Here is a 15,488-nt window from a genome sequence, read left to right as displayed (position 1 = left end):
AGACTCTATCTTTTTTTAAAAAAAAAAAAAAAAAAAAAAACTAGACATGGCTCAGCGGATAACAATACAGCTGCTGCTCCTTCTAGCTTGGGTGGCTGCAGTAGTGGGGGGCCGGACACCAACTGTGCGGGCCAGGACTGAACTTCTCAATGTCTGCATGGACACCAAGCACCACAGGAAAAGCCAGGCCCCGAGGACAAGCTGCATGAGCAGTGTCGTCCCTGGAGGAAGAATGCCTGCTGTTCTACCAATACCAGCCAGGAAGCCCACAAGGATGTTTCATACCTATATAACTTCAACTGGAACCACTGCGGAGAGATGGAACCTGCCTGCAAACGGCATTTCATCCAGGACACCTGCCTCTGTGAGTGCTCCCCCAACTTGGGGCCCTGGATTCAGCAGGTGGATCAGAGCTGGCGCAAAGAGCGGGTACTGGACGTGCCCCTGTGCAGAGGACTGTGAGCAATGGTGGAAAGATTGCAGTACCTCCAAAACCTGCAAGAGCAACTGGCACAAGGGCTGGAATTGGACCTCAGGGTCTAATGAGTGCCCGGTGGGAGCCACCTGCGAGTATTTCCATTCCTACTTCCCCACACCCACTGCTCTGTGCAATGAAATCTGGAGTCACTCCTTCAAGGTCAGCAACTACAGCCGAGGGAGTGGCCGCTGCAACCAGATGTGGTTCGACCCAGCCCAGGGCAACCCCAATGAGGAGGTGGCGAGGTTCTATGCTGCAGCCATGAGTGGGGCTGGGCCCTGGGCGGCCTGTCCTGTCCTGCTCAGCCTGGACCTGCTCTGATTGCTCAGCTGACTTCTCTGTTTACTTTCTGATACCTGGACATCCCTGCCCTGTTCAGCCCCATAGCTCCCAACGGTTTAGTTTCTGCTCCGTGGCTGGGCCTCTGACAGCTACTTTGAATAAACCAGACACCCCCGCCCCCAAAAAAAACAAAACTATGGCAAGAGAAGACAGTCAAGCACCTGAACTGCAAAGACAGATAATGATCAAGATGAAAGTCTGAATGAAGATTTCTTAGGTTTCCAGGCATGACAATGTCTAGGACACCATGCTAGGATGGTCAGCCTTGGAAGAAGAGGTCTCCAGAGAAATCTCCAACGTGCAACTGTTAGGCAGGGTGTTCTCCTACAACTGCTGATAACAGAATGCTCATCCAGAAGATACCCATTCAGTTCCACCTCCCCTCTGGATGCAGAAAGCTGCGGGAGAGCAGTGCACTGACCCTAAGGATGAACCAGAGCACGAGTGATAGATAAAATCCTCTCTCTGGGCCATAGGAGAGGTAAAGTGACCAGGCTGCCAGAGGGAACTATACAACCAAGTCCAACACGCCCCTCTAAGGGGAAGGGAGAACACACTTACTGTTTCACCTTTGGCAGAGGAAAGAAGGGGGAAGGAGGCCATAAATGTGATTAGAAAAAAACAGCTGAACTTTAAACAAATTGTGGAAGGTTGAGAGTGGCAAGTGTGGGAGTCTAATCCCTGGAAAGCCCCAAGAGGAATATTCCCAGGAGACCTGTGCCCAAGTCTCCAGGCTAATCTGTTAGCTGAGAGGAAGGGACACCTCTCTCCTTGCCCTGAAGAAAGGCGTGCGCCACACACAGGCCAGGACCAGCACAAGATATGGGGCCAGCCAGACCCCTGCAGATAGAAGGCAGAGTCTAGTTGCCACCTGGCAGAGGCAGGATCACCAGCAAAGGCCCTGAGCACAGGACTGTCTAAAATTCAGGCTAGATGGGGGAACTGAGAAGGTGCCACCATCGGAGACCTGTGGCAAGAAGGAAGTAGAGAGAGACCACTCTCAGGCCCACACGGGCACAAGAAAGCCACACGCAGTGCTACAGACAGCCCAGCTGAGGCCGACTGGACTGACTTGGCCTCCCAGGTGCATAACAGGAAACATCCTTAGCCCGCTGCTCTCTGAATACTGTCTGGCACTTGACCAAACAGAACAAGACAAACGGAAAGCAAGAACCAGTAACGTTTAAGGAAAAAATGGTAATACCAATTCTGACAAACTCTTCCAGAAAGAAGAAACAGAAACACATTCCAACTCATTTTATGAGGCCCCGAAGGCCATTATAAGACAAGAAGCCTACAGACAGATAGCCTTCGTGAGCAGAGATGTAAAAATAATTAATATAATTCTAGCAAATCAATCCCCCAACACATAAAAAGGATGTTCACAGAAAGAACAAGAATGTTCATAGCAGCTTTTTTCAAAATAGTCCAAATGTGGGAGCAACACAAACATCCATTAATTAACTGGTGAATGCATAAATTGGTGTGTCTGTACAATTATTCAATAATAAAGAGAAACCACTGATGCACCCAGTATTTTGGATAACTCTCAAAAGTGTTATGCAAGTTACAGAAGTTTACGTGACGCTCTGGAAAAAGCAAAACTAGGAACAAAAATCAGGTCAGGCTGGGCGTGGTGGCTCACTCCTATAACCCCAGCACTTTGGGAGGCCAACGTGGGCAGATCACGAGGTCAAGAGATTAAGACCATCCTGGCCAACATGGTGAAACCCTGCCTCTACTAAAAATACAAAAATTAGCTGGGTGTGGTGGCACAGGCCTCTAGTACCAGCAACTTGGGAGGCTGAGGCAGGAGAATCACTTGAACCTGGAGGTGGACGGTGCAGTGAGCTGAGATCACACCACTGCACTCCAGCCTGGTAACAGGGCAAGACTCCATCTCAAAAACACAAAGAAAAAGAAAAAAATCAGGCCACTGGTTACCAGAGGTTAGGGCAGGAGAAGGGAAGTGACTACCAAGGGAGACAAGGGACGTTTACAGGGTGATGCAAACGTTCTGGAGCTTGTGGTCGTGAATATCTTTTAAGTAAGAAAAGGATGAATCTTAATGGAAGGTAAATTACATATTGTTTTTTTAAAGGCCAGCTCCAACGAAGAGGCCGACCTACAAAAGCAACAGATGGTCTGAGTCCACAAACACAGGCCAACATTGCACCTCTGCTATTCCCAAGGTCACTGTTTCTGGTGAGGAGAGACAGGTTCATTTGACAGACTATCCATTACCAAGACAAGCTGGGGTCTGGAAAATGAGATCCTCCCCCAACCCAGGCAAGACAACTGCAGGGAACCGTAGGCACTTCCGCTGGTCTCTGAAGCAAGGCAAGCAGCGGCAGCCTGTCCCCAAGTGCAGAGGCAGGCTAAAATACAAGAGCAGGGCTGGAATCGGAAGAGATGATGAAGTTTAGGAAGAAAAGAACAAACAAACAAAAAAACACAAAAAGGAAAGGAAATGGTATTGGTGAAACACACACACATCTGCCCTTCCAGAGTTTATATTCTAATGAAGAAGAAAGCAAACCAAATGAATAAGTAAAATACATAGTATGTTAGCAAAAAGTGCTAGGAGAGAAGCACAGCAGGAAAGGGGGAAGGTGGGAGGGGCCGAGTGAGAAACTAATTCTGACAATGAGACCCCAAGGATAGAAACTGGCACTGGAGACGGAGGCTGCCTTCAAGGCATCAGGGTTTGGCAGCTGCTGTTAACCAGGCTAACAGCCGGGGCCAGGAAAGATGAAGACTCACGCCAGGCAGCAGGGACCCCCAAGGCAGTCCCGCAGGAGAAAACAGAGCAGCAGGGAATAGACACGCTTCCTGGCTGCACAGAGCAAGGTATCAGAAGAGAAGAGAAGAGCTCAGAAAATCATTAGGCGCTTGAAAGTAGAAATCAAAGGGCACAGAAGAGCCCTGGAATGTAGGGCCTCAAACAGGTGCAAAAGCCAACTCCTTCCAGATCCCAATTAGTACATACGAAGGCCTTCCGGAACAAGGGCCCACCAAAACTCCATCAGGTCAAAGATGAGAGTAAGGGTGCGGCCTTCCCAGTCAAGCCTGCTGGTAGCGCTGTGGCCTCCACAAGGCTGAGATGCACAAATAAGGAAAAGGGAAAGCGAGGCTTGACAGCTGCACTGGGTCAAGAATTGCCTGCATGTGGAATTGCTGAGAACTAAACACATGAAAAGTATACTCCCTTTTCAAGAAACGGCACCAAAGAAATCCTAATAAGCTCAATGCCAGAAGTCACCCTTCAGGGCCACACAGCTTGCTGAGTGAATTGTGCCCAGACAAAGAGGGCAGGTGTCCTGCCACCTACTGCAGTGTTGCCAGGGAAGCCCAGGAAGAACATCCCAGGAGACACAGGCTAGAAGGTGGCGCACGAGGGAATGCCCCCTGAAGCAAAAGCAAATCCATTTTTTTCACTGCCAGTTAGCCCTATAACCTGGGGTGGGGAGAGCCAATGCCCTGCGCTGCCAGTGTGGGCAGCCACTCACCACTGGCTGGTCAAGGCCGCCATGCCTCTCCTCCTTCTCCACAGTCCTGCGGCAGTCCGGGCACACCCATAGTGGCAGGTGCAGCACGCTGTTGCCCTTGGGAGCCATGGAAAGGGCCAATTTGCTCGCAGTCTTAATTCCGCTCTCTAAGAATGAGGAGTCTTTACGTTCACTTCTGCACAGAAGACAATAATCCCCAGCGGGGTAGGGTGGTGTCCTATGATTCATGCCAAAACTAAAAGGAGTCTGGAATAGAAAAAAAAAATTCTATTTTCAAAACCTGATCCACAAAGCCAGGAATATTAAAATATATGTACAGTTCTAAAACTAAAATACATGTGTATGTTTATATACAGAAATATAAAATAGGAAACGTATTGAATAAAACTAAACCTAATGTTCTAGAAACTCATACTACTTCTAACAAAATAGTCCCATAAAGAAAATCTTATCTTAGTACGAATTAGAAAATTGTCCAATTAACCCCTTCACCTTGACTTCTGTATTACTTACCCATGCGCCACATGCTAGAAATTGTTAGCCTGAATTTTCAGACTGTTTACCACCAATGAAGTCTGAAACCACTATTCTAGAGGCATCGGCACACCAGGGCTCAGACCTAAGATGGCAATTCTGGCTTAAATGTGTCTGCAGATCCAAACCATCTCTGAGGTGGGCTGTCCAAATTCCAGATTCAAGATAAACAGGGAGCTGATGGCAGCTGCACATCCAAGGCCCAGCCTCCCTTCCAGGCCCAGCAACAATGATGCTGAGCTTATCCTCCTATCACCTGATGTAAATAAACATCTGCATTTTCAAAAAGGTCCTACGATGTGGAGCAAGGGAGAGAGGCCTCAGAGATAGGAGGAAAAGGCAAGATTATTATACCTTAGAACCTCTCAAAAGATAACCACCCACTCTATCAGAAAAAAAATAAAATTAGCCTTTAAAACACAAATAAAGAAAAAGAAATCGAAGGCTGGGCGCAGTGGCTCATGTCTGTGATCCCAGCCTTCAGCTGAGAGGCAGAAGCCGGGGGATCACTTGAGCTCAGCAGTTTGAGACCAGCCTGGGTAACATAGCAAGATTTCACCTCTACAAAAAAATCCAAGTATTGGCCAGGCATGGTGGTGCACATCTGCAGTACTGGCTACTAGGGAGGCTGAGGTGACAAGACTGCTAAAACCCAGCAAGTTGAGGCTGTAGTGAGCTGTGATCATGCCACTGCACTCTAGCGTGGGTGCACTCTAGCCTCAAAAGAAAAGAAAAGAAAAGAAAAGAAAAGAAAAATTCAGCCTGGCCAACATGGTGAAACCCTGTCTCTGTTAAAAACACAAAATTAACCAGGTATGGTAGCGTGCACCTGTAATCCCAGCTACTCAGGAGGCTGAGGCAGGAGAATCACTTGAACCCATGAGGTGGAGGTTGCAGTGAGCTGAGACTGTGCCACTGCACTCAAGTCTGGGCAATAGAGCAAGACTCAGTCTCAAAAACAAGGGAAGGGGAGAGGAGGGGAGGGGAGGGGAGAGAAACTGAGACTCACAGGCCTGGAAATGGGGGTAAAATCCCAAGGCCAGCAAACTGGGGGCAGGGGGACAGACAAGATTTTAACCCGTATCAACCCAATCCTAAGACGGGCCCTTCACACAGCGCTGCCTCTGCACCTTAGGAGGAAGGCCCTTTCGAGCCTTGAGGAGAGGCTGAAAAGAGGCACTCCCAGGCAGCAGGGTAGAGGGTAGACTGGCCTGGCCTTCCAGAGGCAGCCAAAACGAGGGCACACAGTGGGGTGGAGGTGAGAGAACCCCCGCTGGTCTCTCCTGCCATGTGGGGGTGCCCCTGCTGCAGGACACGCCAGATGGAAGACAGAGGACCCAGGTGAGGCTGTTCTGGCTTTTCAGTCTCCATCTCCACCCAGAGGCTTCTCCAGGGCCGGGCTGGGCCAGTCCTGTAGCTCTTACCACAGCCTCGAGCTCTCTCCCTATCCTATCACCAACATTCAAACAGGCTGAGTGTGCATGGCAGACTGGCCCCACAACCACCACTGAGGGCTCTAATCTGGACCCCAGGCTCCATTCTTAGAGTTCCCACTGACCAGCAGGCAGCACATACTTAAACAAGGGGCTAAATGTATAAATGAATGAATTAGTGATTGGAAGAATGAATGACAGCACCAGTAAGACTCAAAAGATGTTTATATATATTCTCCCGTGTTTCCATAAACCAGAAATCAAAACTGCTGACTCCTGTTACATCCACAGGGTTCTGATTTTCCTGAACCCAGCTCAGCAGCCATCCTGAGCTGAATGTTTAGGACACAGGGGCAGAGAACTGATTCTTACCTCCTGCACTGTCCTAGAAAAGCACCAGACTCCTCAAACCCCTGAGAACCATGAGAACCCATGTATTTTTCCATACCAACATATCCCAAAAGCCTAAATTATGACAATTAAAAAAAAAAAAAAGGCACACTGATTTATCCCTACACAAAACCATCTCTTTTCCTTAGGTCTTAGCTCACATGGCTAAGAGAACAGTCACATCCATCAGATCTTTCTGTCCTGCTCTTTTAATCACAGAATGAGATGCTGGGCTCTACGGACCCAAAGGTCTCCAAGCCTGAAATCCTAGTGTAAGAGCCAGAAATGACCTAAGAGCACCCAGTTCACCTTGCATACATTCACCAGTCATCCGGGATTCACTGAGTCCACTACATGCCCAGGACTGGTCCAGGCAATGGGGTACAATGGTAAAGAAAACTATCAAAGACAAAGGCAATAAATAAGACAAATAAGTGAAAAAATAGAACATTAAATAATATTAACTAATTAAATAGTGATAAGGAGAAAAACACAACAGCAAAGAGTATCTGTGCCCTTTAATCTGGTGGCCAGTGAGGGGTTCCTTGAGGAGACCCCTGAAGCTGGCATCAGGCTCACAAGAGCAGGAGAGATGGGGGAGAGCCACTCCAGTCAAGGAGTGACTCCGAGGCTGTGTGCAGAGACAGAAGGGATGGGAGAAAGGGAAGAAATGACTATCTGCAACTTAGGAGCCAAATGACAGCTGCCTGGACCAGGGCTACAGGAAGGGAAGCGGACAAGGCTGTGAAGGAGCCAGCTGAGGTGTGAGAGGAGGAGAGCCAGGGGCAAGCAGGAAGTGTCAGGTGCTGGGTATTTTTTCATTCCTCCAGTATCTGAGCTTAGTTGTGGGCCATGGTAGGGTTGTTTGGAAAAAGTCTGTTCCTTTCAGAGCTTGTCTGTAAGCTCTCTAAGGTGGCATCTGTAAGCTCGCTAAGAGTGCCTTTCTTCTTTCTTGCAACTGAGACAATACCCTCCTGCACAACCCAGGGTTCGGCAGGTTAAGATTTTCCCACAATGGCTGGTGGGAACACAAACTGCTCCCGTCCCTGTGTGAGCTCTAAGGCTTGTCCACTCCTCACTTCCAGGGTGCTAGCCCAGGCACAGAGAGTTTCCCCGCATGCGTATGCTTCTGCACCCTCACCTGGGCTTCGGGAGAACCCTATGCAGAGCTCTTTCCCCTTTGCAGCTGTCTCCTCTGTGCCCTGCAAATTTACTTCGGCCTCTGCAAAGTTTCATCTCGGCCTCTTCAATCAGGGAGACCCTCAGGTTTGGTTTCGGCAGCTCTCCAAGCCCCAGCCTTCAGACTCTCCATGCAGGAAGCCTGGGCAAGGCTGGGGCTCACTACGGTTATTCTCTTTCTCTCAGGGATCACTGTTCTGCCTACCTGTAATCCAATGTTGGAAAATCACTATTTGGTACACTTTGTCTTTTGTTTCATTGTCTGAGGCAGGAAGATAAATCCAGTTTTAGTTACCACCTCTCGCTTTAAAGCAGAAGTCTAGTTACGTTGATATTTTAAAAAAATAAATGAGCCGGGCGCGGTGGCTCAAGCCTGTGATCCCAGCACTTTGGGAGGCCGAGGCGGGTGGATCATGAGGTCGAGAGATCGAGACCATCCTGGTCAACATGGTGAAACCCCGTCTCTACTAAAAATACAAAAAAATTAGCTGGGCATGGTGGCGCGTGCCTGTAATCCCAGCTACTCAGGAGGCTGAGGCAGGAGAATTGCCTGAACCCAGGAGGTGGAGGTTGCAGTGAGCTGAGATCGCGCCATTGCACTCCAGCCTGGATAACAAGAGTGAAACTCCGTCTCAAAAAAAAAAAAAAAAAAAAAAAAAAAAGTACCAGGCTGGGCGCAGTGGCTCACGCCTGTAATCCCAACACTTTGGGAGGCCAAGGTGCACGAATCACAAGGTCAGGAGATCATGACCATCGTGACTAACACAGTGAAACCCTGTCTCAACTAAAACTAGGAAAAATTAGCCAGGCGTGGTGGCAGGCACCTATAGTCCCAGCTACTCGGGAGGCTGAGTCAGGAGAATCGCTTGAACCCGGGAGGCGGAGGTTGCAGTGAGCCGAGATTGTGCCACTGCCCTCCAGCCTGGGCCACAGAGCAAGACTCCGTCTCAAAAAATAAAAAATAAATAAATAACGTACCAGGTTGGGCATGGTGGCTAACACCTATAATCCCAGCACTTTGGGAGGCCAAAGCGTGTGGATCACGAGTTAAAGACAAGCCTGGCCAACAGGGTGAAACACCGTCTCTACTAAAAATACAAAAAATTATCCGGGAGTGGTGGCACATGCCTGTAAATTCCAGCTACTCAGGAGGCTAAGGCAAGAGAATCACCCGAACCCAAGAGGCGGAGGTTGCAGTAAGCGGAGATCGCACCATTGCACTCCAGCCTGGGCAACAGAGCAAGACTACGTCTCAAATGAATGAAGGAACAAACAAACGAATGAACCAGAATGAACCTACACTCGTATCGCCCCCCAAATCCTACATACGCATAGATAAAATATGTAAATATATAAAATATGTATATATATATATATCCATGTAAAGAACCAAGATAACCCAGAAATTTTTGCATAGGAGAATATGGACATACGGCTAAGATAGCAGTATTGCTGAAAACACTCTGGGAACACTACTAACAGCTGAGTTCTACATCTATGGTATATTTTACCTTTTCTGACAACTGATTTCCTACCCTCCAGTGATTGTGGCCTGCGTGCATGGGGGTGGGAGGTGTGTGTGTGTCATAAAAGACACTACTAAATCATAATAGCATTTGTTTTTTTGCTAGGCTTATATTCCAGTTTTGTAAGTAGGTTCCAAAATGAAATTCCAAATTAAACATGAAAACTCAGACTTACTAAAAATACTTTACAGATAAATTTCTTATAAATATGAAGAAAAAAGGGCATTTTAGGGCACAAAAACAGTAAAAGCAACAACCTCTCTCAAATAACGATAGCACAACCAAGATCAGTCCGCCCCACAAAGGTTAAAGCAGGAAGCACACAAAACAAAGGTCCGTGCTAGTGATGCTGTCACGTCCTGCCGCCCGGCCTTCAGGGCTGTCTGCTCCCCACATGTCCTCTATCTCCTGTCAAAACTCCCTCACACTGCACCTATGACCAGAACCTTCTCTGCCTTAAACATTTCAATTATTCCTGCTGCCTGAAAAGATCAAGTCCTCAGCAAAGGATCAAGCAGGACACACCAAGCCCTTGGTGAGTGTGTTCCTGCAAAATCACCCACTTGAAACTTCTTACAGTTCCACACTCTCACCCTATCCAACCATGTGGCTTTATCTCTTCCCACCTTCATTCTTGCCACTTGCTTCCCTAAAACACCAATCTCCCCGCCCTTCCTTTACCAGACAACTTCGAAGCATCCCTTCAAACCCCACTATGGTATCGTTTTTTTTTCTGTGAATTTGGCTCCCTACCCCTCAAACAATATCTGTCACGCTAATTACTACAACTGCTGTACAACTTCTACACTTTCTCTAGACTATCATATGTTCATTATCCTACAAAATTATCTTTCACATGTGCATCTTCCCACTAGACACTCAACACTGTGAGTGTCCATAATGCACCCAGCATCCAGTAGGTGCCCAGTAAATGCTAAGGGAAATGAAATAAATAGTCCACATCAATAATTCATACTTTGTCTTGCCTACCTCAACCACAATTATCTGCATTTTTTTTTTTTTTTTTTTTTTTTGAGGTGGAGTTTCGCTCTTGTTACCCAGGCTGGAGTGCAATGGCGCGATCTCGGCTCACCGCAACCTCCGCCTCCTGGGTTCAGGCAATTCTCCTGCCTCAGCCTCCTGAGAAGCTGGGATTACAGGCACGCGCCACCACGCCCAGCTAATTTTTTATATTTTTAGTAGAAACGGAGTTTCACCATGTTGACCAGGATGGTCTCAATCTCTTGACCTCGTGATCCACCCACCTCGGTCTCCTAAAGTGCTGGGATTATAGGCGTGAGCCACCGCGCCCGGCTCTACCTGCATTTTTATACATGATCTTTTATTAGCTAGCTACCTGCACTGAAGTCCAGGGAACACTGCTATGTGTAGTCACTAAAATAACTGTGCCCTTTTTCCTTCCTTTCCTGAACTCAGCTTTACTAAATCATATTCAGCTTCTTTGAGCAAAAGGCATTGCCTGGAGAGCAATTACTAACATTAATATGTAAGCCTCCTTCTCAGTGGTTACAAAGAGATTCATAACAATCATATGGGCCGGGCGTGGTGGCTCATGCCTGTAATCCAAGCACTTTGGAGGCCAAGGCGGGTGGAACACCTGAGGTCGGTAGTTCCAGACCAGCCTGACCAACATGGTGAAACCCTGTCTTTAAAAAAAAAAAAAAAAATCATATAATGAGTTAGGCACAAAATTACCTCAAGTATTTAAGGCTCTGTGATAAACAATTTCTGTAATCTTACAGGGTAAATATTCAGCAATTTATAATTTCAAGGCTGTTCCATGGAAGCTCAATACAATTCAAAAATTATTGATTCTACATTATTATAGCATCCTTTTAAACAGCTAATATGAAATCTAATTTTCCTTACAGCTTACCTTTTTTTTTTTTTTTTAAAGAATGGGCTCTGGAAAAAAAAAAGAAAGAATGGGCTCTGAAGGATTTACTTTTAATTTCTGTTTATATATCAGAAAAAAACAGAAAGGCTAATGAAAACTGCAACTGTTTTTAATGATTGCTCCTGAATTGGCCTATTACATGGCCAGTGGTTCTACAGATGTAAATAAGACGGTTTTAAGGCATTAATGAAGGCACAGTGGTATCTGGTGGAACTATAGTGACATAAAACGTTTTTCTGCATGTAACTCTTACTAACGTGGTTTTTCCTGCACAAACGTAGCTGCCATGTTTTAAGTCTACTAAACAATGTAATTACTATTTGTTTTGATACTACTCATCCAGAAGAAAACAAATGTCTAAGCAACCCTCAGAACATGTCTGGATGCCAGGGCAAGTTTCATATCACTGCTCTGTCATGGGACAGCACAATAATATCTGCAAAATACTTCAAGTCTCTACATTCAAGCTCCATACAGCAACAGAGCAAAACAGCTTGAATTTATTAACAGCAGCAGATTTACATGTATTTCTAACATACTGCTCTTTGCCAATCTTTAAAATAAAGTTAATCTACTAAGGTTGAATTAAAAGTTGATTATCAAAGGGCTACTAACGTCTCAGACTGTGGCTAGCATCCCCTTCAATCTGTGAAGGTTCCTGAAAAATCACAATAACCAGTCATTTTACATAGGATATTAAGTCTTTACAGATATACCCCAAAATGACCAGAGGGAGAAATAAAACTACTTAAATAGAACAGAGGCTGAAAATGGCTTTTACTCTGAGATAATAAATGGAATAGGTAGCATCTGAAAATTAACTGACCTAAAGCAATTCCAAAGTAGCCATTTGTACACTTGACAAGCCCCACATCACCCACACCTCTGCTGATGGGACCTCTCCATCACACGATCTTGGCTCACTGCAACCTCCACCTCCTGGGCTCTCAAGTGATCCTCCTGCCTCAGTCTCCCAAGTAGCTGGGACTACAGGCATGCACCACCACACCCCATTAATTTTTGTATTTTCAGTAGAGACAATGTTTCCCTAGGTCACCCAGGCTAGTCTCGACCTTCTGGGCCCAAGCGATCGCCCCACCTCAGCCTCCTGAGTAGCTAAGACCACAGGCATGTGCCACCACACCCAATGCTGGAGGTGGGCCTAATGGGAGGTGCTTGGGTCATGAGGGCAGATCCCAAATGAATGGCTTGGTGCTGTCTCTGCAGCAGTGAGTTCTCATTCCATTAGTTCCCTGAGAGCTAGCTGTAAAAAGAGCCTGGTACCTCCTTTCCCCTCTCTCCTGCTTTCTCTCTCCTCATGTCACCTGGACACATTGGGTCCCCTTCACCTTGTACCCTAAGTGGAAGAAACCTGAGGCTCTCACCAGATTCAAATGCTGGCATCATGCTTCTTATACAGCTTGCAGAACCAGGAGCAAAATTACCTAGCCTCAGGTATTCCTTATAGCAATACAATGGACCAAGACATAAAAGTTTAATTTCATATAAAGAATATTAAATTACAAATGGCCAAAAACAGCCAAAATACTCATGAAGAGTAATATAGAATGACTATTTAGGCTTATTAAAAAGTTATACTAGGGTGACTATGGTGGCTCACTCCTGTAATCCCAGAACTTTTGGAGGCTTGGGGGTGAAAAGGTTGCTTGAGCCCAGGAGTTCAAGACCAGACTGGGCAACACAGGGAGACCCTATCTCTACAAAAAAATTTAAAAATTAGCCAGGCATAATGGCGTGCACCTGTAGTCCCAGCCACTCAGGAGGCTGAGGTAGGAAGACTGCTTAAGCCAAGGAGGTTAAGTCTACAGTGAGTCATCTTCCTGCCACTGCATTCCAGCCTGGGCAACAGAGCAAGACCCTGTCTCAACAACAAAAAATGCTACAGAAATTGAGAAAGGCCCGGACTCATACCTGTAATCCCAGCACTTTGGGAGTCCAAGGCAGGACCTGAGGTCGGGAGTTCAAGATCAACCTGACCAACATGGAGAAACCCCATCTCTACTAAAAATACAAAAGTAGCTGGGCATTGTGGTGCATGCCTGTAATCCCAGCTACTGGGTAACAGTAGCTGAGGCAGGAGAATCACTTGAATCTGAAAGGCGGAGGTTGCAGTGAGCCAAGATCACACCATTGCACACTAGCCTGGGCAATGAGAGTGAAACTCTGTCTCAAAAAAACGGAACTGAGAGAGTGTGGTACTGGCTAAAGGATAGAAAAGTAGACAAAGGAACAGTAATATAGAATCAAGGTATGATACACAGACACAAAATTTATAACCAAGATGGTATTCTACAATACTACGGAAAGAATGGTCTTTTTAACACAGGAAAACTAGATACTCAAATTGGGGAAAAAAAATGAAACTGGACCCCTATCTCACGCCATACACAAAAATCAATCCCGTCATTACAAACCTAAATGTGAAAGATGTTGGATAATATCCTCATGACCTTGGGTGAAAGAAAACATTTTCAAGGTAGACACCAAATGCACTAAAGCATAAAGGAAAATATCAACAGATTCAACTTTTTTTGGATTTTTTGAGACAGAGTTTCACTCTTGCTGCCCACCAGGCTGGAGTACAGTGGTGCAATCCCAGCTCACTGCAATCTCCGCTTCCTGGGTTCAAGCAATTCTCCTGCCCCAGCCTCCCTAGTAGCTGGGATTACACGCATGTGCCACCACATCCAGCTAATTTTGTATTTTTACTAGAGATGGGGCTTCTCCATGTTGGTCAGGCTGGTCACAAACTCTTGACCTCAGGTGATCCTCCTGCCTCGCTCTCCCAAAGTGCTGGGATTACAAGCATGAGCCACTGCACCCAGCCCAGATTCAACTATTTAAAATTCATTTATTTATTTTTTGAGATGAAGTCTTGCTCTGTAACCCAAGTTGGTGTGCAGTAGGCATGATCTTGACTCACTGAAACCTCTACCTCCCAGGTTCAAGCAATTCTCCCTGCCTCAACCTCCCAAGTAGCTGGGATTACAGGCGCCCGACACCACACCCAGCTAATTTCTGTATTTTTTAGTAGAGATGGAGTTTCACCATTTTGGCCAGGCTGGTCTTGAACATCTGACATCAGGTGTTCCACCCACCTCAACCTCCCAAAGTGCTACAGGTATGAGCCACCACACCCAGCCTAAAATTTAGAACTTCTATTCAATAAACATTAAGAAAGTTTAAAAAAAAAAAAAAAAATGACCCTCAAGAAAAAGACTGAAAAATGAGAAAAATAGGAAAAAGATATATAACTTGACTGAAAAAGCTTGGGCAAATGACTTGAACAGGCTCCTCACAACAGATGACCCAAGTGGTCCACAGACACAGACATATGAAAAGATAATGTAACATATCATAGATAAATGAATTTAAGTCATAGTACCACCATACGCCCACCAGAGAGGCTAAAGCAAAAAAAATTAGGACAAAAACCATGCTCAACCAAAGATATGAAACAATGGGAATACTCAAGCACTGCTGGTAGAGTGAAAATAGGGTTAACCACTTTGGGAAATAGGCATTATATTTAAGACCTTGAAAATACATGTCAACTAAGGCCCAGTAATTCCTCTTCCAGATATATATCTTTCCTCATATTAAGTACTGTATGCACCAAAATACATGTACAAGATTATTCATGCTAGTCCCAAACTGGAAATAACCCATAAACTGTAGAATAAATGAATAGTCATCTATTTACACAATGAAACACTATATAGGAATTAAAATGGATAAACCATAGCTAAGTTCAAAATAAATAAACCTTGGCCGTGCGCGGTGGCTCAAGCCTGTAATCCCAGCACTTTGGGAGGCCGAGGCAGGTGGATCACGAGGTCAAGAGATCGAGACCATCCTGGTCAACATGGTGAAACCCCGTCTCTACTAAAAATACAAAAAAAAATTAGCTGGACATAGTGGCGTGTGCCTGTAATCCCAGCTACTCGGGAGCCTGAGGCAGGAGAATTGCCTGAACCCAGGAGGCGGAGGTTGCGGTGAGCCGAGATCGCGCCATTGCACTCCAGCCTGGGTAACAAGAGCGAAACTCCGTCTCAAAAATAAATAAATAAATAAATAAATAAATAAACCTTACAAATATTGCTGGGTGAGACAAGTCATATAACCTAGATTATTTAGCATATATGCTTCCATTTATAC

General features: G+C 46.0%; 1 protein-coding gene and 1 pseudogene across 6 annotated transcripts in view; one reads left to right on the top strand and one right to left on the bottom strand.

Moving 5' to 3' along the window:
• The window catches only part of FAM193A (family with sequence similarity 193 member A), a 205,815-nt gene that overhangs the window by 129,402 nt on the left and 60,925 nt on the right, over window positions 1–15,488 (bottom strand). For all 6 annotated transcript variants that reach the window (XR_012516794.1, XM_010345212.3, XM_074395798.1 and 3 more), the window contains exon 2: window positions 4,330–4,575. Coding sequence is in view for 5 of the 6 variants with exons in the window: in XM_074395798.1 (XP_074251899.1) it covers window positions 4,330–4,575 (246 nt within the window). In the remaining variant the exon portion in view is untranslated. The remainder of the gene's footprint in view (window positions 1–4,329; window positions 4,576–15,488) is intronic.
• On the top strand, window positions 47–926 carry LOC101047916 (folate receptor alpha pseudogene; annotated as a pseudogene).

The sequence above is a fragment of the Saimiri boliviensis genome, chromosome 3 (genome assembly GCF_048565385.1).
Source record: "Saimiri boliviensis isolate mSaiBol1 chromosome 3, mSaiBol1.pri, whole genome shotgun sequence".
NCBI lineage: Eukaryota > Metazoa > Chordata > Mammalia > Primates > Cebidae > Saimiri > Saimiri boliviensis.
Note: the sequence above shows the minus strand (reverse complement) of the source record. Positions and strands in the feature narration are given on the sequence as shown.